Here is a 24,201-nt window from a genome sequence, read left to right on the forward strand (position 1 = left end):
ATTTGTAAGATTGTCTTACCTTTGTTTTTGTTATTGTTGTTGTTTTGTTTTGTTTTTTGCTTCAGCAAGAGGTGGGATCTAATTTGCACTGATGTTTAGTTGTACTGACCTATTTCACTTCCATCTCTTATCTTATTGCTATTCAATATTTACCCAATTTGCACTGTGTACATCCAAAATCATGTAACATTTTGCCTCTTTCTGCAAGATAGAAAAAAAAATCTGTTGGTATTATGTCTGTTCTGCTGTTCAGTATTGCCTGATACTTTAAGTTCTTTATTTCTGGATTTCATCCAAATAACAGATCCGAAAGAAATAACAGTGTTGTTTTGTGTTTTGCTAAAATATTCTTACTTATCAAGATCTTCAAGTTGAGCAGTCTTTTAAAAACATTGGCCTGAAGGCACTCCTCCTTAGTTATACTTACTGTCTAACAGGAGAAATGAAGATTTAACTGTCTGTGTTCTTCAGTGTGTTTAAATTTATGGGCACTTTCCACCTTTATAGGACATTACACATATTCTTGCCCAAACAAGAAAGCCACATGTAGCTTCATCTTAAGAGCCAGAAGCTAATATCCTGTCCTGGAACAATAAAAAATAAATAATCAATTTGTTATATCCTCAAGCTCAATGTTCCACTTTCAGTAGACAATAGATGAAATACATCAACAAAGGTTTAGATTTGTAATGTCCAACTGTACACAGATATTTAGTGTATTAATTAAAATTGGGAAAATCCAACTTCGAATTAGGAATTGCGGTGAATTTCATGAGTGTTATGTATTCTGGATCTCAATCTTGTTTCAAGGACCTTGTAGAACAGAGGTGTCAAAATGGATTTCTTCAAGGGCCAGATCAGCTTTGTAATTCTCCATGGGCCAGCGGGGGGAGGAGCGGGGGGAGATGGGATGGACACCTCCTGCAACACCCTGCCATCCAAAATAGGCCATGCAGGGATTCATGGGGCCTCTGTGGGGCCTGTTTTTGGCTAGCAGAGTGCTGCTGGAAGCCAGAGAGGCAAAAAAAGGGTTGCACAGGGGCCTCGCAGCGCTTCCAGGCAGCCTATTTTTGGCCATCAGAGTGCTGCAGGAGGCCGTGGAGGCCAAAAATAGGCTGTGGGGCCCGCATGGCCCATTTTGACTGACAAGAGGCACCACAGGCTGGTCCTTTGACATTTCCAGGCTGGGGCTGTGGAACAGATTTAAGCACCCCACAGACCTTGAGTTTAACACCCCTGATCTAGAACAACAGAATCAATTCAGGAGATATTTTATTACACAGAACTATTATTGATATTCCTTTATTATGTATTTAGTTATAATTAAATGATTATTCTTTTAGATTAAATATATTATAGAGTTTAAGTTGCCATACATGGCAGACAGAGTTCCTTTAGAATTAAAATTAGACCACTCAACAATTCACTATGAAAGTTGCTAAAGTTGCCTACACCTAAACAAAAGGTTAGATCAGTGAGACCAAACCTTTTGTGAAACATTCCGAAAATGCCTAATTTGACTCTGCTGGAAAATCACAACCAATGTGGTGACACATATGTCATAGGTTTGATATCACCGGGTAAGATACAGAAAGTTCTAATTCTGCTTTTGAAGAACAAAGCATTCATGAAATAATTTATCAGTTTTACTCCTTCCCCCATTGAGATCTCAGGGATTTTGGTAGCTACTTAGTTTTGACAACAACAAAAAGGAACAATTAAATTGCCACTAAGTTCAGCCCTTCGCAAGAACCATTTCTCATTATCAATCTGTGTGATTAAGCAAATAGTCTCCTGGGTGTAGATGTCAGGACCTAAGAACATTTCTACGCAAACCTTGACTTCCACCAGAGAGTTTTAATTCTTCTATTATCATTGATGCTCTAAAGAAAAATGTTTTCAAATACACCCAGGAATACGCAAACTCTCATCCGTCACGGTTATAGTAACCTGTTTGGTTTTATGTTTAATTGATCCCAATGATCAATGCTCACTCTCCACTCTCTCACATTAGGAAAATAAAAATCTAATACTAAGATGCATGTTAGGAAGAAACTGTCCAGGCGAAGGTTCTTTCTCATGTTCTAATTTTGATGGGGGAATTCTTACAAGCAAATTATTAAACAGCTTTTTTTAATGAATAAAAGTTCATATATTTTATTTCCCTCTCTTCCATTTCTCTCCCAAAAATCAAAATTGATACAATCCAGCAACACCTAGGAAACATATTCATACAAAAGTAGAGTATGGCTGTTTTCACATATAATACAAAATCATATGATTCATCTGATTTGGGGTTGGTATATTGTAGTAACTCAACAGTTCTGATTAGCAAATTATGATTGGAGTTTCAGATACTTTGAAAAATAGCTTGACCCCCCCTCCTCTCTTAGCAGCCCTCAAGTATCGGAACACTACTATCATGTCTCCCCTGGTCCTTCTCTTCACTAGACTAGCCATGCCCAGTTCCTGCAACCATTCATCATATGTTTTAGCCTCCAGTCCCCTAATCATCTTGGTTGCATTTCTCAATTCTATGCTAAATTCTATGCTTGACTCGATCTTTGGCAACAACTTCCCTGAAGGACTCTTTACTCTCAACTAGCAACCATTTTGAGCAATGAAACATAGCTTTGTACTGAGAGACCATATGTGGAAATAAAGAACTCACAGGTGTTCTGTTTATTGCATTACCACTATTGTGCATCATTGGCATTCTTTGTATTATGAATTTGTGAAGTTATGTGTCTGTCCTATAGCTGGTGGTGAAGGAGAGTCATACTGAATATATATAAGGTCTGGGTTCTGGTCTGTTTAATCCTAGCCAAATAGTCCATCAAAGTCATTTCTGATTTTGGGGGGGAAATTAGAATACATCCTCCAAAATGACCAGCCACCTTTCAATGATTTAGATGCATTATCCTGCTATGACTGTTCTATTGTATCTGTGGTCTTTCTATTAACTATTTGATTATTGCTGCATAGAAAAATATGCATAAAGCAACTCTGCTTTTCCTTTTGTCTTACAAGCATAAGGATGCAGATAAGAGGTGTTAAAGGAAAGAGTGTTAAATCAGTGGTTGGATTCAAAATTTTTTAGTACCAGTTCTGTGGGCATGGCTTGGTGGGCATGGCAGGGGAAGGATACTGTAAAATCTCCAGTCAGAGGTGATTTTTGCTGGTTCTCTGAACTACTCAACATTTCTCCTATCAGTTCTCCAGAACTGGACAGAAGCTGCTGAATACCCACCTCTGTGTTAAATATAAAAGAAATATCTCCTCATTTTCAAAAGCCCTATTTTGATGTAATGATGGAGTATGCTAAACTAAGAATGTCTCCAGAAATTCCTTTATCTTCTTTAGGTTTTGAAGCTGAGATGCAGTGTTTTTACATTGGTTATTGAGTAATCACAGGAACTCTGTTACTTAACTGTAAACTATGGTTTTAAAGTCATAATGGCTTTGTTCACACACACACACACACACACACACACACACAGAGAGAGAGAGAGAGAGAGAGAGAGAGAGAGAGAGAAATACAAGCTATAATTCAAAGCAATCTTTGACAATTTGCTATCTTGTCCCTTGTAAATAAAGCTATATACAAAATTGTTGAATGTAAATATTTAAGAGCCAGTCAAGGATAACTGTCATATAGCATTAAGAAATAATATTATATGGGGATACCATTCTTTAAATAGGATCCCCTTATTACAATAAAGGTTTTATTTTAAAAAATAATAGTTCATTTTTAAAAATATTAGACATAAAATTATATCCTGAAGATGAAACTTTAATTTAACTATGTGAATCATTTCCTTTCAAATTTACATAAAACAAAAGAAGGTACTGCTAGTTTTCAGGCTTAAAAAGATATACACAAAGTCCAAATTTCCATGGGAAAATTATGTTTTCCATTGTTCTATTTTGTTCTTGGTTTTATATTGTAAATTTTTATATTCATGCACTTTACGATTTTAACCTTTGCTTCATGAAAAACAGCCAGTAAATAAATGAACTCTGGGTTTTAATAAGACAACTAATATATGATAGCAAAGATTTAGCATTTCTGTGTCTCTAAATGTTTGTCTTGTTTGGATTAATATATTATCACATTTGGATTTTTTTACAATAATTTTTCTTGCTGAATATGTTTATATACACAAAGAGTCAACTGTGATTCTTTTGATGGAGTTATTTCATGGAGACAGTTCTTTGGATCCAATATAAAAGTGCTGCTTTTTTAAAGTTAAAATAAAATGTTTTCTTCAAAATGTGGTTTTAATTTTTTTTTAGGATTGCTAGACACATTTACCTCCATAGTTTTTACTGAATGCAAAGTAACTTTCGCTTTCATGAATCAAACCAGGATAGCCAACAATTGTTGGCCAAATTTTGTATTGATATGTGTAATTCTTTAATATGTATTACCAATATCAATATCAATCAATTCTTTCAACAAGAGATATAAAGCATTCTATAAAGTTAAATTGTTTGTGGATTAAAGTCTCCTTTTGAGAACTAGAAATTCAAAATTTGGTTGAATGTGAGTATATTTTCCATAATGCACTTGCGTAAATGTGATGTTTTCTTTTTCACTTAAATATATAATTAAAAGTACAACAAATAGTGTCAGGATCAGTGGTGGATTTTACTACCAGTTCTGTGGGCGTAGTTTGGTGGGCATGGCTTGGTGGGCATGGTAGGGAAGGATACTACAAAATCTCCATTCCCATCCCACTCCAGGGGAAGGATACTGTAAAATCCACATTCCCTCCCCACCTCTGGGGGAAGGTTACTGCAAAATCCCATTCCCTCCCCACCCCACTAACCTGCTTTCCAGCTCAGTTCTCCTGAGCAGGGCAACAAAAGAAGACCCAGCCGATCAGCTGGGACTCGGGAGGCAGAGAATAGATGGGGGCGGGGCTAGTCAGAGGTGATATTTGCCGGTTCTCTGAATTACTCAAAATTTCTGCTACCGGTTCTCCAGAACTGGTCAAGAACCTGCTAAATACCACCTCTGGTCAGAATAATCCAGAATAATGCATCGATGTTGAGAATCTAGTATTGAATGCTATATCTATTCATGCTGAATATGTATTGTTTTCTAAACTCTGCTTTATCGAAGTAATCAAATAAAATTGGTAGTTGCTTCACTATTTTCAAGTGAACACTTTTTTTTTGGTAGGTTGACTGGCATGAATCTACCTTCACCTGTTATCAGCAGTAAAAACTGGTTACGGCTCCATTTCACTTCTGACAGTAATCACAGACGGAAAGGATTTAATGCTCAGTTCCAAGGTAAGAATTCCATAGAACTCTATCAGGAAAAAGAATCTGTTTTTTCTAAACCTGATAAAATAAATGTTGAGACTGAAATGCTCTCCTTTGTAGTTATCCACCTGGGAAATAAACAGATCCTTGCAAACATGGACGGACAACCATTTTCACTCCAAAAGTGGAATCCAGTTGAGATTTGTTTAAGACCCCTGGGATTTCTGCAGTATTTCTTTTAAAAATTAATCCCTGTGACATAGCCATTATGTCCTTTTTGGGGCCTTTTTGTGTGAAGCTTGCAAACCTCTTGGCAGATCATAGAGGTACAAGGCAGAAATGGTTAGAACGAAGTCTCTTCAGATAAAACATTATTTCTTATTTTTCCAAATTTCCTCGTTATTCTTGACAGCAAGAATAATGTTTGTTTCTATTTGTTCCCTCTACATGAGAGGGGATTGGGAATCTGAACTCAGTCAATAGTACAATGACTTGGTGCTTTTGATTTCTTTATTCCATTTATCTCTGCTGAAATACGAAATAAACTTAATAAAATGTAGCGTATTTTGGAAAGAACGTTTATGAAGACTGGTATAAAATGACAAATTCCATACCATTTATGTGAAAGACTTTCAAATGCATGTAGACAACTGCACAATAGCAGATTAAGCAAGATATTAAACTGAGAAATATAGATCCTGTTTTGCTTTATATACCAAAACAAATTGATTTCAGTGTGGTTAGAAAAAGGAATTAGATAATTTCCCATGAATTACTTGGTATTTCAAACCACTATTCTAAAAATTATTTTTTTTAAAAAAAGGGTAGAAAAGCCAGTCGTTGGCATCAAAATAACTGATTTGGAGGATTGAGAACTGACAATGAGGAAGCTGGAACAGATATTGAAATATGAAAATGGCCTGAATAAGAGGATTTGGGACAACAAATTATTTGGATTTTTTTAAAAAAATATGCTACATATTTTATGTAATGAACAGGTTTATGCATCTTACTAAAACCGTGGCTTAAGCAAGATGTCAGGATTCTGATATGCACCCCCATTCAAATCATAAGTCTCTAGCCGCATCTCTCAGAGTAAAAAAGATTGATTTATTAGGAGTTGACATGTCGGCGTTTCCCAGTTGCAGCCGACTCTGATACATCATTCATTTAACCCTTGACCCTGGTCTTCCCTCCACCGCCTGAATGTATATTCTCCAATGAGACACATCCATAGCCAAGAGTCATCAATCATGCTCTCCGGTAATAATTTTGCGCGCCAGACGCTTCAGCTGCCAAAGCAATTGTTTGAAGCATTTGAGGAATGCACTGCTTTCTCCCACTCCCTTTCTGCTGGCAACTAAAAAGACCAAGGATTTTTTTTTTTTTTAGTTGACACAAGATTTATTGAATAGACTGCAGTTGGATGGCTTCATACACAATAATGTCCTAAACCATGGTTGACAATATAAAACATCTGAATAATGGATCAATGTAAAAGGAACAAGCCACATATCATGATGCAGAAACCAAACTGAACCAAATACAATCAACTTATAATCACAATTGAACTCAAAATTTCTGTTGCTATATGAGATGGTTGTAAAGTCAGTTTTGCCCCATTTTACATCCGTTCTTTCCACAATCATTAAGCGAATCACTGCAGTTGTTAAGTTAGTGACACAGTTCTTAAGTGAATCTGGCTTTCCCACTGACATTGCTTCTGAGAAGGTCACAAAAGTTAATCGCATGACCCTGGAACACGGCAGCTGTCATAAATATGAGATTGCTTTTGAATTTTGGTCATGTGACCATGCAATTGCCGCAATGAGTAAAAGAATGAAAAACGTTCATGGCACTTTTTTCAGTATCATCATAATTTCAAACAGTCACTAAATGAATGGTTGTAAGTGGAGGACTACCTATAATTACAGTAACTTTTCATTATATTGGGGAATATAAGTTCAGTACTTTTGCTCTTCATATAGATCTACAATATGCAAGCAGAAGTTTTATGGATTTTCCTCAAAAGAGAAATTTATTCCTCAGAATCAACTTTTGTGATTAATTTAGTGAGAAAATTAGAAACAAAGCAAATGCTTCCATAGATAGTTTCAAAATGTCTATAATTCCAACTTTTTGTTAAAAAAAAAAGTCAACTTTTTTAAACAGAAGATTCCAAATTTTGTTTACATAGGAAGTAGTTCCTGGACTATGCTCGAAACAAGAAAATTTAACCTGCCTTTTTTCTTTCTGAAATCTACAACTTAAATGCAGGAAAAAAAAAAGACCTTTTTAAAACCACAGTCATGTTTTATTGAAAGTTAAAAACACATTTTCTTCCAAAACTTTTGATGCATACTTTTTTCTTTGTCTGAAATTTAAATTCATTTGCATGTTTTTTACAGTTTAATTGGAAAATCATAAGTGAGCACAGGTTTTTTTTTCTCTGAAAAAGGACAGAATTTAGTTAAAAAAATTAAAACCTTTAAATTCCTGTGTGCATAAGGTTTAATTATAGGTCTGCAGCTGGGCAGAGATAATTCAGATGTTGCAATAGTGAAGTGACCAGTTGGTCAATTCCTGTCACAACTGATCAACACTCAGTTGATTTTTTAAAAAAAAAGCCAGGAAGAAAAATAATATTTTAAAATTCAATAAGAGAAGATCAACATCTTCCTGTAGCTGATCAGATTAACAGTTTGACTTTGCTTCCTTTTCAAACTACCAGGCAATTCAGCCTCATCTCTAAAAAAGTGAATTAGTGTCCTCCTCAACATATGAAGCCTGTCATTTCAATACAAGTATTTTCTCTGAGCCATAATTTATCCAGCTTGCCATAAAAATATTTATGTTGATCTAAAGGGCATGGAGTCTGGAAAATCTACAGCAGAAGCATTTAATGAGCTGTTTCAGCTTCTTCTTGGTCACATGGATAACCTATTAGACAATGATGGAGGATTTTTATCATACTATCTTTCAGAATCACTGTCATGTTAATATTTTGAGGCTTTGCAGTTTCTAAAATAATGCAAAGTAAAATAAAATTAAGCAAAGCACGGTCACCAAACAGGTTGTTATACCGGTTGAATTGCACCCCTGACTTCATGTATTTCAAATGTAGTCAAAACAGAGGGTTTTCCTATACACACACACACACACACACACACACACACACACACACACACATACACACATACACATACACATACACATACATACAAACAAGTAGAAGATTATGTTAATCATTCACTTTAGGCCTGACGAGAAGCCTTTCCTAAGGAAATAATCTAATAACATGTTATGTCCAGTAGGATTATGTCCAGTAGTGAGATCTGAAATATATGTATATTTAATTGTCAGATGTCCAGAGTCATTTACTGAGATGGGCAGCTATGGAAATTGAATAAATACATGAATCTGCACTACATGAGTTTTGATTATTTCCTTTGATGACATCACTGATTACCATTCATTAGATTTTTATCCCATTTTTTTCATTTTTAGTTTACAGTGTACATACCTGATGTTCCCTCCTACTTGCCTCTGAACAACCCTGTGAGATGAGTTGGGCTGAGGGAGACTGACTGGCCCAAAGTTACCCAATTGGCTTTCATGGCTAAAACAGGACTAGAACTCACAGTCTCCTGGTTTCTAGCTGAGCACCATAGCCACTACACCAAACTAATTCTTTTTTCAGGATTTGTAGATTATAAAATTATACCAAACTGACTCCCTTATAATCTGATAGATTATAAATTATATTTATTTATAGATTATACATGGGTATACAGTACATTAAACTACTTTCACATCACTGTAAAAAAAATGGCATTTATCTTCCAGGGAGCAGACCTAAGGCGGAACCATTAAAATGGATAAGATTAAAATGATGATTGAAGGAAATAGAACATTTCCAATTAATTTTTATGGGCATCTTAATGAATTTTTATATATTGAAGTAGCACCTCTGACTGATAGTCCTGTTGATTATCTGTAATAACAAAATCACTTTGTGTAAGCCATTAGTCTGAAGTGTTTAGCGAACTCTATGGACTGTTAGTTTCCTTGAAGTCACATGGTTAAAATTATCTGAAACCACATGCAGGGCTTCTTCGTAAAGCTTGTTCTTGTTGAAGATTTAGATTTTATGAGATGACAAATATCTAAAATGGAAGGCTTGACATGTTTATAAGTACTGAAAAACAGGTGGACCAAGTCACTGAAATGACATAATTAGACAATCACCCATCTAGAAGATATATCAATAACCCTTTCCTTTTTTGTTACTTTTTTGTTAGCACATAGGCCATACCGAAATACAAAATAAAATATTCAGAATAAAATATAAAACATGCTACAATAGAACTACATGTAAAAGTGAAGTACAAAAACAAATTAAATAAAAAGGGATAAACAAGGAATTACAATATTATCCCTCCAATTTACCCCAGTCAGACCCAAATGTGTAGATCTCATCTAGATTGTTTTATTCTGACAAAGGACTCTGAATCTGATGTTTGAGTTTTGATTGCACATGAAGTATGTAGTTTTAACACATTGAGAGCTTCTTCACCGAAGACAAATACCTTGTGTGTCTAATCACACTTGGCCAAGTTTTCAATTCAATATGAGGATCCCAATAGTTTGTTCATCTAATGCAGGGGTGTCAAACTCAAGACCCAGGAGCCAGATCCAGCCCGCTGAGATCTGGCTCGCAGGCCACCCTGAAAACAGCAAAGAAGTGGCCTGCAGTGCCTCTGTCAGAAAAAATGGACCTCTGGAGGGCCACGTGTGGTCTGCCCAGGCTCAGCTGAAACGGCCTTGTACAGCCCTCTTCCGGTGAAAATGGAGCCCGGGCAGGCTACACATGGCTTCCTTGAGCTCTGTTTTCGCTGGCAGAGAGTTGCAGGAGGCCATCGCGGTCAAAAAAAAGAGCCTTGATAAGGGATGTCAAGCTGGGCACACCTACTCTAGTCATCCCCCTGCCCATGCCCACCACCACCCTGGCCCCTCAAGGTCAAACACAACCCTGATGCTGCCTCAATTAAATTGAGTTTGACATCCCTGGTCTCATGCGTGATCCAAAATACCAGTCTCTCTCATATTGATAATCCATTTGTCTTATGTCCTTTTTTTTAATCCTACATTTCAGATAATAATTTTCTCCTAAAATTGTGTACAGCAATTAAAATATCAGAAGATAAAAAAGATTTTTTTTAAACAAAAACCCATACAAATTAGAAGCTTGGGGAGAAGGGAATAAAGGAGAGACTTCTCTAAGGCCAGAATGCAGTGGTCATCTATAAGCTAGCCTTTGGCAGCTCTAGCTTGGCTGCCATCCTTTGGTGCCGTGCTTGCGGAATAGCAATTGTTGTTTGCTGATGGATGGGGCCAGAATGCATTCCTCTTGGCTCTCTAACATAGAGCAACTTGTCAATAATGCAGCATCTTGGAAGGACAGAGCTGTTTCTTTTCTGGATGGTGTCAGGGCAAGGTTGGTCTTGCTGTTGCTGTGACATTTTTCTTGGGAGGCCATAAGTCATTGAGGACATAATCATATGTCATAGTCAAAGTAAAACAAAATATAAATATTGATGCTGTGCAGCATTTTCAATTCGGACTCCAATAAGCAAACACGGCATCTGTTTCCAGCACAATAAACCTTTTCCCCTGGTTTCCATACTTGTGTTAAGAGGTTGCTGAGAACATGCTTCCTCATGTTCTGAATCACTTTTTGGAGATTATATTATCTAAGTCCTAGGTAATATTGCTATTTTTCAAATTAGTTTAATGTTTGCCAGCGTTCACCAAATTACTGAAATTCATTAAATATATGCAGTGATATATGCAGTCCTGTGCACAGGTTAATCTTGTTGAGTTTGTTAAATTCAGTGGAACGGAATCAACCTTTGTGCAGATTTTTCAGCTGGATTTTTTAGGAAATAAAATAAAATAAAAAGCTACAAATGAGCTGGATTTGAGATGATTATGACTGTGCGATTTCTCTTTAGATAGATGGCAATCTTTGTATTACTATTTGATGAACGAAGCATCATTATTTCTTTATGGAAAAACAAGCATATTGTAGCAAATTGTAGGGCTAATAGTCCTAAGCAAGCCATCTGATCTAAACTGGGTGTTCAGAATTAATTTAGTTTCAGATGTTTGAAAGATTGATTAAAAGAGATTAAGCTACCGTTCTGGTTGTGCTTTTGTAGGCCACACTTGCCAGTGAAAGTTGTAATATTGAAAATTTATCTTTTATACAACGTTGCTTCTCACATGCAATAGCTCTGGAGCTAATTGAAAGTGAAATGATGCCTATTGTTGGTTACTCTCAAGACACAAATTTCAGCTTTCATTTGAAACAGGTTGTTCAAAATAAAACTGATTCGCCTGGCATTATTTGTTGAGTTTGCACCCTTTCTTAGACACACACACACACACACACACATGATAATAATCAATGGTAATATTTGGCAGTCAGTTATGATTTTTTGCTTTGTTGAGAAGCATTGTTTTTACAACTTTGGGAGAAAGTTGGTTGTTGAGGAGACAGAATCAGAAGATTTCAAGACTGAGATAGGATAATATCATTAGAAGATCTATAAGCAGAAGCATAGTCACAGCAGTAACATCTTGAATATTTTCAAATGATCTCGCATATTAAGAAGCTGTTACATAGCCTTAAACAGAAGATGCATACAAATATTTTATAGGGCCCAGATTTTCAGTTAAGCTCCCATAATTATTACTAGGTAATATATACCGTTCTCTCTTAGATATCCCTCTCCTCACTATAACTGACAAATTTTATATCAGAAGTCTTGCTGTGGTTTTATTTCCAGTTTTCCATGCTTTTCCAAACCAGAAATTTATATCTGGCTAAATTCTGCATGCAAATTCCCATCATCTGTACAAGTGATTTGACTTTATAACCATATTTAAGGGTTTTTTTGTTTTGTTTTTGTTTGTTTTACATTGTGCATCAGTGTAAAAGTTCTATGTAAAGTGAAGTTCAAGCCCCATCCAGTGGTGGGATTCATTTTTTTTTTTACTACTGGTTCTGAGGGTGTCGTTTGGTGGGCGTGGTGTGGCTTGGTGTGGCTTGGTGGGCGTGGCAGGGGAAGGATACTGTAAAATATCCATTTCCTCCCCACCCCAATAACCTGTTTTCCAGCTCTGTTCTTCTGTGTGGGGCAACAAAAGAAGACCCAACCAATCAGCTGGGACTCAGGAGGCAGAGAATAGATGGGGGCGGGACCAGTCAGAGGTGGTATCTGCCAGTTCTCCGAACTACTCAAAATTTCTGCTACCGGTTCTTCAGAACTGGTCAGAACCTGCTGAATACCACCTCTGGTCCAATCTTAGGCATGAAAGCTAGCTGGGTGACTTTGTGCCACTCACCACTCTCTCAACCGAACACACTGCACAGGGTTGTTGGGGGTAAAATGGGAGGAGAAAGGTATGTTTGCTGCCTTATTTGTAAAAATAAGGTGGGATATGAATGAATAAATGAATGAATGAATGAATGAACAAACAAATGAATGAATGAGTTAATTAATTGATAAGATTCAATGAAAACATATTAACAATCCCAGGTGGGCATACTCACCCACACACCTTGATTGAAGAATATTATCTACTAAATATTTTACTGTAGATAAAATTTAGGCTTACCTGCCTTAATGTTAAGAATCTCTGAGAACTGAGGATCTGTCTGCGCAATAAAAGGAAAACAAACCACTGTTACATTATTTTCCTTTCAATGTTTCGCTTTTAGTTTACAGTATATATTGACTTACATTCATGTCAATAGGAAAGAATTCATTTACAATAGCAGGGAATTCAATTTACTGAACTATATAGGAAATAATTAAGAAATGTAAGAACTATAGTTTGCATGTACCTCCTCCTGCAGATAATGAGGCATATATTAATTACATGACACAAGTCAGTAGGCAAATATGAAATATTGGAATTTGGGTTGTGAGTTATGACATGCATTTCATCCGGTTTGTCTTTGTGATTTATACTGAAGAATCTCAGTGTCTCCTGATTTGCATCTCACTAACTTTTGGTTTTCCTTTTTCCTTTTACCTTCTGATATTGAATCTCTGACAGTAGTGAGGTAAGGGCTGCCAAAATTAACACACGGAAAGAGGAATCTCTGACAAAAATTCCCTCCTGAAATCAGATTTGTCTCTGCTTTTGTTGGGGAACAACTCATCTATTTCTCCTGGGATGACTCCTCAATAACTGTAGTTTAAAATAATCTCAACATTAAAATAAAATAATTCATCTATCCAGTCAGGAAACCACATAAATCCACAAATAATTGCTTTCCCAAAATAATATTTTTATCCAGTACCCAGAGGTAAGTAAAGAAGGAGTAGCTACATTATAGCAAATAAATCTTGTGGGTTTTCCTTAGTAATAATATCGAATGTGAATAGAATTCTTTATTGGCCAAGTGTGATTTGACACACTTGGCCAAAAAAGGACATAAGGTCTTTGATGCATAAGCTCTTAATGTACATTAAATTCAGCTACCTTTTATATTTTTTGAGTACATTTTGAACATTTTGACCACTAAACTGGATATTTTAAATTTTGTATAATGACCTGATTCTATTAAACACCTTCCTTTCTTTACAACCATCAGAAACTTATTTCTGGTTGATATAATATTTGAATTACCCCAGTTTATTGTATGAATAAAATATTTAGCAGATAACTGTGTCAGTTTTATACATTTAGGTAAAGTTTATTAATAATCATTAAAAATGATTTGCGTATTTTCAAGGTAAGTCAAATAAATTATTTTAACTTCATGAGTTTGTCTCATTCGGCATGCCAAAATTAGAAGAAGGACATTCTTGATATGTTTCACACTACATTTTCATTTCTGGTGAAATCATTTAATTAGTAATTATATTAACAGAAAATAAAAATTATAATCCAAATAAAGCATTCTACAGGGAACAAAATTCCTCAATACTTGGATTAAAATGATTTGATCCATGTCAAAACTTTTTTTCCATATTTAGTGAAGCTAACACAATGATAGATATTGGCATTCAAGCTAGTGTCTCAACCTATAATCTTATATTAAGCCCAACACCATTTCAAGAAAATTGAATGTTCAGAATAATTTCTTCTATTTAATATCTTTTGGCAAATGAAGCTGTAGCATCAACATTGAGCATAAATATTCAACAGGAATTTCTGCTTCTTTTAAAGAATCTTGTGATTTCATTTTAGTACAAATGCAAAAATAATCAAGAAGAAAAATTGAATTTAAGACAAAAAACTGAAAAGATTTAAAAGCATATGATGACTCAATAAAAACTTTAGACTTAACACTAGATTATTATAGCATATTAAACTACAGATTGAGAACTTATTAAAATTAAGTCAATAAGCAACAATTAACAATTAGTGGAAGGTATAATTATTATTTATTTATTAATCAAATTTATACCATGCCAAAAAGAAGAGAATATTTGTAACACAGGGTTGAAGTGTAGAGTCCTTAATGCCTTCTGAGTTTGGTGGTTTTCTTGCAGACATTATATTACCATGCTAGGTAATACCATGATTGGAAAATATTTTATCTTTTTCTGAATCTTGCAGCAGTTTCATTCAGATCTCCATTGGTCAAATCTTTTTATACTTTCTTGAATATAAATATTTAATATTGAAGCAAAAAGGACAAATATGAACTAATCTTCCCCCCTTTATCCCGTACTTTTAATGTTCTGCTTAAAATTATGATCTCTTTATATATTGCATGCATGTGCTGAACCAAGGACTTTTCTGCAAACCACCTCACTTTTTCAATAGATACAGTCAAGCCATAAAATAATATAACCCACTTTGTCACCCAAATTAAGTAGTTGGTTTGATAATACAGTTTGAAAGTTGGTACCGCCAATCCATCTTCTTTCTTTCAGATTTTATAAAATCTAAATCTTAACCTGGAGATTTCTCAAATCTTAACCTGGAGAATTAACTCAATTGCTCATCTCTGCTACTCATTTTACTTCCTATTGAAATCATTTGACATAGGAAGGTAATCTTTTTTTTTTCTGCTACAATTCTTGTTAACAAAAGTTTCTCTATCTTAAAATAATTGCCATTATATTTTTCCAACTATTAAGAATAATTTTTCTTAAACAAATCTTTGTTGTTTTCTGCTAAGTAAATTCCTAGGTTCTTGACCTTTTTAACAGCAGTATTGAACACCTTTATTTGCAGTACATATTACTTTTTTTATTCAAGTAAATTCCATCTAATCATTGGAGTCTTGTTTTCATAATCCAATATCCTGATACTGAGCTATATTGCTGTATGTATTCTATTATCAGTTCTAGAAATTCCTTTGGAAGAATAATTGTCAGTAGAAGGTCATATGCATTTATTTATTTTTAATTTACTAATTTAATTCCTATAATTCTATCTTCCCAGTCAATGTTCTAATGCCAGTAGAAATGAAGAAGGAAAAAAAGGGGGGAGATCTTTGTTTGTCCCCTTTGTTAAAATGCACAAAATCTTTGTGTCACAAAATCATGATAAAAATCTGTTCACGAGCACACTTTTTTTCATAAAAATGATTTAACATTTTTATTGAGTTATAAAGTATTATAAAATGCAAAGTACAAAGTAAATAGAAAAGTAGTAGGGAGAAGGGGAAGGAGAAGTGAGGAAAGATAAGAAAGAAAAAGAAACACTTCCAACTCTCTTTGTTAGAGTAAAATAAGGCATTAACATCAAATCACTTTTTGCTTTTTCAAATTAATATGAACAAGCCATTTCTATAAATATTTATCAATCTAATCAGTAAAAACCCACAATCAAAGTTTCATTATTCAGTATGAAGTTCAGAAGTGGTCTCCATGTGGAAACAAAAGTGCTGTACTTCTATTCTTTTCTTTAATCAAAGTGGTCAGTTTTGCCATTTCAGCCAACTCCATCAACTTCTGCAACCATTCGTCCCTAGTAGGAATCGAAGTGTCCTTCCATTTTTGTGCACACAATAGTCTTGCTGCTGTCAACATACATAATAACAAAGTTCCTTTTTTTTCTCTAGTTCTTTTTCCATTAAACCCAAAAGGGAAAGTTCTGGTTTCATTTTTATCTCTGTTTTCAAAAAAGATTGTATTAAAATGTGAATCATATTCCATGGGAATCATATTTTTGTTTTGCTTTATCCCATGTCCACCATAGATGATAACAAGATGAATGTGCAACCATTTTTGCCATGGCATTTGTGTTACAGTAGTCTCTATTTCATGGCTTGAGAAAGTCAAATATTTCCTGCATTATGTTTACTTACCAGTTTTCAAACTAGTTTCCCATTGGTTCCAATTGGCTTCCTTGGAGTCAATACACTTATCATGAAGCTTCACATTCCTTCTCAGAACATTTTTTTTTTTTTTGATGTAACAAGAGAGATCAACTTTCCTGTATGTACATTAATATTCTGGACAGGTTTATATAAAAGTTAAAATGGATTAACTTTTGCTTAAATGGGCAGACTCTGGTCCAGCAACAAATCACTTCAGAGCAGAATGCTTCAATTGTATCTATAATGGCTTCTGTTTTTTATGCTATAAAAGTGAGAATCTGACTAGGCTTTTTTTTCGTACTGTCTTCACCTTAGATGCAATCCAAGTCTTCTTGGCAAGCCATCAGCTCTATAGTTATTGTTTATATTTGGCCAATGGGAAACTAATTGCAGCTTTATTTGTCAAGTTTGGCTCCTTGTTCTTTTAACTGTTTCTTATCATATTGTATTTGTTTCAATATTAACAGCTTCTAATACAGAATAACAAGGCCTGAATGGGACCTTGGAGATCTTCTAGTCCAAACCCCTGCTCAAGCGAGAGATCCTGTATCAGGGGGGGTCAAACTCAAGGGCCGCAGGCTGGATATGGCCCACGGAGTGCTTAGATCTGGCCCTGGAAACAGCTAAGGACCAGCCCATGGTGCCTCTGGCTAGCTCCATTTTCACTGACTGAGGGTTGCAGGAGGCCATCCCAGCCAAAAACAGAGCTCACAGGGGCCACATGCTCTGTTTTTGCTGGCAGAGGGTTGTAGTTGCAACCGGAAATTGATACTGGGAGCCCATTTTCATTGGCAGAGCACTCAGACCATCAAAGGCACCCCCAACATGAGTGATTTCAAGCTGGTCATGCCCATCCTAGCCACACCCACCCTGGCCCCCCAAGATCAAACACAACCCTGATGTGGTCCTCAGTGAAATCGAGTTTGACACCCCGGACTAGACCATACCCAGTTCCTGAAATTGTTCTTTATACATTTTAGCCTTCAGCCCCCTAGCCATCTCTGTGCACTCTTTTCTAGAGTCTCAATATCTTTTTTGTAAAATGGTGACCAAAACCAACACAGTATTCCAAGTGTGGTCTTACCAAAGCAGTATATAGCAGTACTAGTGTTATGTGTGCATATAAATGCTAGTAATTCACTTACTTTGTTTTCAGCCTAGCCAATGAAGCCCCCAATTATTTTCCACAGATTTTAAATGCACTCCAATGTCACAGCAATTACAGATAGTCCTCAACTTACAACTGTTAGTTCAGTGACATTTGGAAGCTACAACAGCTGCAAAAAAGTGACTTATGACTTAGCCCCTGTGACCTTTGCAGCATTCCTATGGTCACATGATCAATATTCAGGCACTTGGCAACTGACATATAATTTATGACAGTTGCACTGTCCCAGGATCATGTAGCATTCCCAGCCAGCTTCCAACAAGCAAAGTCAGATTTGCTTATTGATCACACGATTCCCTTGACAATGCAGTGATTCATTTAACAACTGTGGCAAAGAAGGTGATAAAATGGAAAGTAGCTCAATTACTAAGCCTTGCTTAGCAGTAGAAATTTGGGGATCTGTTGTGGTCCTTGGTCAAGGATATCCAAAAGTCTAGAATTAGCAATTACTAGACTATAAAACACTAAATGTTTCCTTTTTAAGTTGTATTCATTGTTGCTGATTACAATGTTTAAATCATTATACATTGGCTGTTATCTTCCTCCTCTGTTTGACTACTTTGACAAATTCAGGATTTAATCAATTAGTACGTCTGAAGTCCAACACTAGCAATAGTACTTAGACTTATATATTTCTTTACAGTGCTTTCCAGCCCTCTCTAAGTGGTCTACAGAGTCAGCATCCCCGCCCCCCCCAACAATCTGGGTCCTCATTTTACCATCCTCAGAAGGATGGGAGACTGAGTCAACCTTGAGCCTGTTGAGATTTGAACTACCAAATTGCAGGCAGCCAGCAGTCAGCAGAAGTAGTCTGCCGTACTGCACTCTAACCACTGTGCCACCGTGGCTACATATAAACAAAGCTGTATTACATACATATTTACTGAAACTCTTCAGTAAGAAAAGGCTGTTTACAGAAGGGAAATTAAACTCTGTGATCAAAGTGTGTACTTAGTCTCCCCATTCATTTTAGCTGGAGGGCACAATCCATGCATTTCAATAAATGTATATATTCTTTTTTGTAATATCATCTACTAGATCAGAACAACTTTCTTTTGAGTCATTCACTACGGGGCTATTCACTATAGCTTTGTGTGACCAGGTGTGGGTGAAATCAAATTAGTTGTCCAAATATGTTTAACTTTTTCAGAGACAAAAGTAGGAAGCAAGTTCATGCTGCTTTTTTTTTTTTAAATGTTACTGTTACTCAACATATGATTATATAACCAGCGTAGCAATTGCTGTAACACAGAAGCTGGTCCTGAGTTGGAGGGAGTTGATCCCTCATGAGATCTCCCTGCCTTTGCAAATTTATTTTAAAGAAGCCTGCTGTGAAATCTTCCTTCCAGCAGGGAGGGGATAGAGAGCTCTCAGGGACAATTTCTCTTTCTCATTTTGCTATCTACTAAGGGACTAAATGCTGGGCAGCTTCTAACTGCATAATTGGGGGTGGGGGAAGCTTTCTGAAATGTGAATTACTCAAGTATATAAGAACAAGCTGTTTAAAAACTACACGTAGGCTGAGCGATCTTCTGAAAGCAAACGAGCACAAATTCCCTCTACTCACATAAAAAGGACACATCAATACAAATAGAATAGAATAGAATTCTTTATTGGCCAGGTGTGATTAGACAGACAAGAAATTTGTTTCCGATGCATAAGCTCCCAATGTACATACAACAATAGTGACAAGCAACAAAGTTAAAGTCGTAAGAAGATAAGGAGATAGGCAATAGGGAAGATGAGAATAATGACGGTAATACTGCCGTTTTAGATATAGTTTGACAGTGTTGTGGGAATTAGTTGTTTAGCGGAGTGAGGGCATGGGGGTGGTTTGGAAACTGTCCTTGTGTCTAGTTGTTCTGGTGTGCAGTGCCCGATAGCATTGTTTTGAGGGTAGAAATTGAAACAATTTATGTCCAGGATGTGGGGATCTGTAGATATTTTCACAGCTTTTTCCCTGGCTTGTGCAGTATGCAGGTCCTCAGTGGAAGGCAGGTTGGTAGTAATTGTCTTTTTTGCAGTTCTAATTATCTGTTGAAGTCAGTGAAGTGGTTCGTAAGTCCTCAACTTACGAACCACAATTATGCCCAATATTTCCATTGCTAAGCAAGACAATTGTTAAGTGGGTTTGGCTCCCTTTTACGACTTTTCTTGCCATAGTTATTAAGCAAATCACTGCAATCATTAAGTCAATCTGGCTTCCCCCATGGATGTTCCTTGTCGGAGCCAGCTGGCAAGATTACAAAAATGGTAGTTTCATGACCCTAGGAGAGTGCAACTGTCATGAATACATGCTAGTTGGCAGGTGTTGAAATTTTGATTATGTGACCATAAGAAGGCTACAACAATAATAGGTGTGGAAAAACGGCCATAAGTCACTTTTTCCAATGCTGTTGTCACAGCAAATGGTCACTGAGTGGATGGTTGTAAGTAGAGGACTACCTGTAGCAGGATAAGAATCAAATACAGGTAGTCCTTGACTCACAACCACAGTTGAACCCAACATTTTTGTTGTTGAGACATTTTGCCATATTTTACTATCTTTCTTGTCGTGATGCATCACAGTTGTTAAATTAGTAATATAGTTTTTTAAATTTAAGTTTTAATAATTTTTTACTATTACATTTAATAAGTACTTAATAAACATTGTATTGTCTCAGTTATTTTATTTGCTTAACAATACAAATTATATTCCTAACCTTTCACCCTTTTTTCCTGCCATTGATAAAATAAGTTCCATGTTTGATAGTATTCTGTATCTTCTTTCTGTTTGATCTTCAGTATAAGTCTATCCATTTCTGCACAGTCCAATATCTTCTTGACAATCTCTTAATCTAGTGGTATTTATTTACTGTAGCATTGTATTATTATTATTTTTTGGTATGGTAGTTAAATGAATCTGACTTCTCCATTGACTTTGCTTGTCCGAAGGTCAAAAAAGGTGTTCACATCACCACAGGATATTGGCAACCATCATAAATGTGATCAAGTTGCCAAGGATTTGAATTTTGATCATGTGAGGGTCAAAACTGATCAAATGAGGGGATGCTGCAAGGATCATTTTCAGAGCCGTTGTAACTTTGAATGGTAATTAAATGAGCTGTTGTAAGTTAAGGACTACCTGTACAGCCCTTTCTTTGTTCAATGCTGGGCCAAGGGAAAAGAATACGCCAAACCCTCCAGACACATATTATATCATTATTCCTATTTCCTTTTCTAGAATTGTAGGCTTGATTCAGCTTTCTCTTTCCCTTGGGCTGTTCTCCAACCCTCTCTAGGAAGTTTTCTGTCCAAGGTTTTCTGAATCCTGTATTCTTTCCTGCCTGCTTAGTGCAGTCACCTCTGGTCAGGTAGGATCCTTTTGGAACCCCAGGCTGGGAAAAAGGACTTTCATGTCTGCTCAAGGAAGGGGAGACAGTACTTTCTGAGTCATCTCCCTCCCAGCATTTGCCACAAATGTGCTCTTTAGATCAGGGACCGTGGCAAGTCATGCAGAAGAGGGATAGGAAATCTTCAGAGAGGCTTCTCCTTTCTGCAATCAGAGGTTTCCACTGAACTAACACTCCTATTGAGACCTTATGGAAAATCCTTCTATTCATGCAAGAGCACCTGAGCATTCTGTGGCCTTTTGAAAGACTTTCTGGTTCATTATTCTGAGTCAACCAACATTTGATAGAAGCAGTGTTTGGATATTAAAGAGTCAGGCAGTTTGCAGACTTGGTTGGCCATGGATAAAATAATAAATTCCACACAAAGGGATTAATTGCCAGTATTTCTTATGATACCAGGCAAGGAAACATCCTGTAAAACATCCTTTAAAACTTCATCTATCTCTCTCTCTCTCTCTCTCTCTCTCTCTCTCTCTCTCTCTCTCTCCCCCCCCTCCCTCCCTGCTCCCTTCCTCCCCTCTCTAAATTGCACTTTATTTTAATTAATATTTTACATAAATAAGAGGGTTTATTTTTCTGTCACAATTTTATTAATGTTTCTTGGGTTTCGCTATTTTCAGGGCAACAAGATTGTTCAGCATTTTAATATGCCACATTCCTTTGTTTTTGGTGGGATGTAGGAAACAAAGGCAAGTGAGAAGAAATTAGCCATTAGTAATTTTCTGGGATGAAACTATAAACTGTGAGGCTTGCATACACATGCAAAGACATCCGTGTAACTTCAGCAATGAAGGTGAAGTTAGGAGAATTGCATAATGATATTTTATATAGTTGAGTGGGTGTGTTTGAGGAGCGATTGTGTTTGTGCATGGGTGTATACTTTTATAAATGTGCATGTATGTGAAGAAAAATGCTTTATCTTGTGTCTAATATGTCCTTAAGACCCCAAAGGTTACTTGATATTATTACAATGTGTGGGTTATAGAGAGTTCATGCATTCTGCTTATATCTTAGCAAAGGCATTCATCCTGTTACTTCAAGACCCCTGCAACAGCTCGTACCCCTCAATATAACGATTTGCTTTTTAGCAGTCTCTGCACCATAGCGAGGAAAGGCAAAATGTTATACTGAGAATGGGATAAGGTAGTATGAACAACTAATCTTTAGTGGCAACACTGTTTTCATTCCTCAATCTTTGCAAAGAATTTTTGAAGCGGCAATGTGATGGCTTTCACTTCAGCTAACATTGGACTGCCGAGAAGAAGCAAACGCCACTCAGTATTCTTTGCAGGGAACAATTAGGAAAGGGTAACCATTTGTCATTTGTTCAGTGCTGTATCGGTTGAACTTCAGCAGCTTTTTGGAACAACCAGAATATGTTTGTCTCCATTCCATGCAGAATGAATGGCTTTGCCCCTCTCCCCTCAAATTTTCAGGATATGCTATGTGTGTTTGATCTTTTTCCAAATGATCTGAGCTATTAGTATACATTGACAGCTATCTGGTTATCAAGACATCATTCTTCCTGAACCTAAATTTCTGAACCTAAATAAGTGTCCAGTATTGCTGGAAATCAAGCAACATTTAATATATTATGATTGCTTAGCCAGGTGTCTAGACTGGATTTGGCATTTTTATCCCCTTATCAAATCCTTCCCAAGGACCTGGGATAGGCAAGTGTTATTGCAAGATCCAATCTAGGCCACTCACCGAGACCAGAGGTTTAGTCTTTCAGACTCATGCTGGAGCCCGACTTTTGTCTCAGCAGAATATGATGAGAAAGACATATTCTGTGAGAGAGAAGTTCTTTGAGATTGGGCTCCAGCACAAGTCTGAAAGCTCAGAAGACTAAACCTCTGGTCCCGATAAATGACCCAGATTGCATCTTGAAACATAGCCCTGGCAGGATGTGTATATTTGCCTTCATTCTCAGGTGTTATTGTTTAATAATATAAAAGGTTGTTGTAGGATGTAAACTGTTTTGAGCAAAACTGCCTTTTGCAACTGACTGGTGGTGATTTTGCTGATGGTGTTCAAACTATGCTTCAGACATTTTGGGATTGCACCCAAGGCCCCCACGACTGTTGGTACAACCTTTGCCTTCTTTGGCCACAGTCATTCTGTTTCTATTGGCAGGTCTTCGTATTTTGTTATCTTCTCCAGTTCTTTCTCTTCTCTTCTGCTGTCTCCATTATCTCGGATAATGACACGACACAGCATTTCACAGCAAGTGTCTTTCTCCGCTAATGTAATCATGGTTTTATGATATGGTGGTGAACCTGTGTATGAGTCTGTAGGGAAATGTGCCTTCGTTGAATCCAGCGACCGGGAGGTAGAAGAAGGCAACAGTTTTTAGTGCATGCTGCATACTTAAATGGGAACAAGCTGGACAATTTTTTAAAGAAAAATAGAGATAGTGTAGCAAACTAGAAATTGACTAGCGGGTTTAAAGCTGGATCTGTCGATAAGGTTATCCTTGAAATCTGCTCATAAATTCTGAAAGCAATGTTCGGAGGCAAAGCTCCCATGAATTGGGAATTTCAGCAAGGCAAGACAGAAGGTCTGTGCCCTAGCTCAGCCAAAAGATGATCAGCTTCACTACCTAAGGAGAGTGAGGTTTTGGAAACACTGATATGATGCTAGTGCTGAACCAAGCAAAAATGTCACATGTGGCTAACCAAATATCTCCCGGCATAAAAGGGGATTAGGACATGTTAGTTCACTCAGCTTTTTAATTTTTTTTCCCCAAAAGGACTATTTGAATTTTCCTATGGTGTTATGTGTGACCTGAGCATAGGAACATACATGTTGATCTAGAAGCAACCAAACAACAGAAAGGAAGCATAGTTCTCCCTTTTTAAATGTTTATGGCGATTCTCAGTTATCCAAGTCATGGTTGTCCCAAGGGTGCTTTTTCAAGAGGCAACTGGACTTTCCTGAAAATCCAGTTGCTTCTTGAAAAAGCACCTTTGGGTTGTCTCTTTTTAATATAATAACAGCAGTTGGACAAAGGG

General features: G+C 36.5%; 1 protein-coding gene across 1 annotated transcript in view; it reads left to right on the forward strand.

The window, feature by feature from the left end:
- CSMD1 (CUB and Sushi multiple domains 1) overlaps positions 1-24,201 on the forward strand; it is a 1,143,868-nt gene that overhangs the window by 785,749 nt on the left and 333,918 nt on the right. The window contains exon 6 of the mRNA XM_087916392.1: positions 5,189-5,301. Coding sequence (XP_087772518.1) covers positions 5,189-5,301 — 113 coding nt within the window. The remainder of the gene's footprint in view (positions 1-5,188; positions 5,302-24,201) is intronic.

The sequence above is a fragment of the Pseudonaja textilis genome, chromosome 1 (assembly GCF_049901715.1).
Source record: "Pseudonaja textilis isolate UNSWEBS1 chromosome 1, rPseTex1.2, whole genome shotgun sequence".
NCBI classification, from domain to species: domain Eukaryota; kingdom Metazoa; phylum Chordata; class Lepidosauria; order Squamata; family Elapidae; genus Pseudonaja; species Pseudonaja textilis.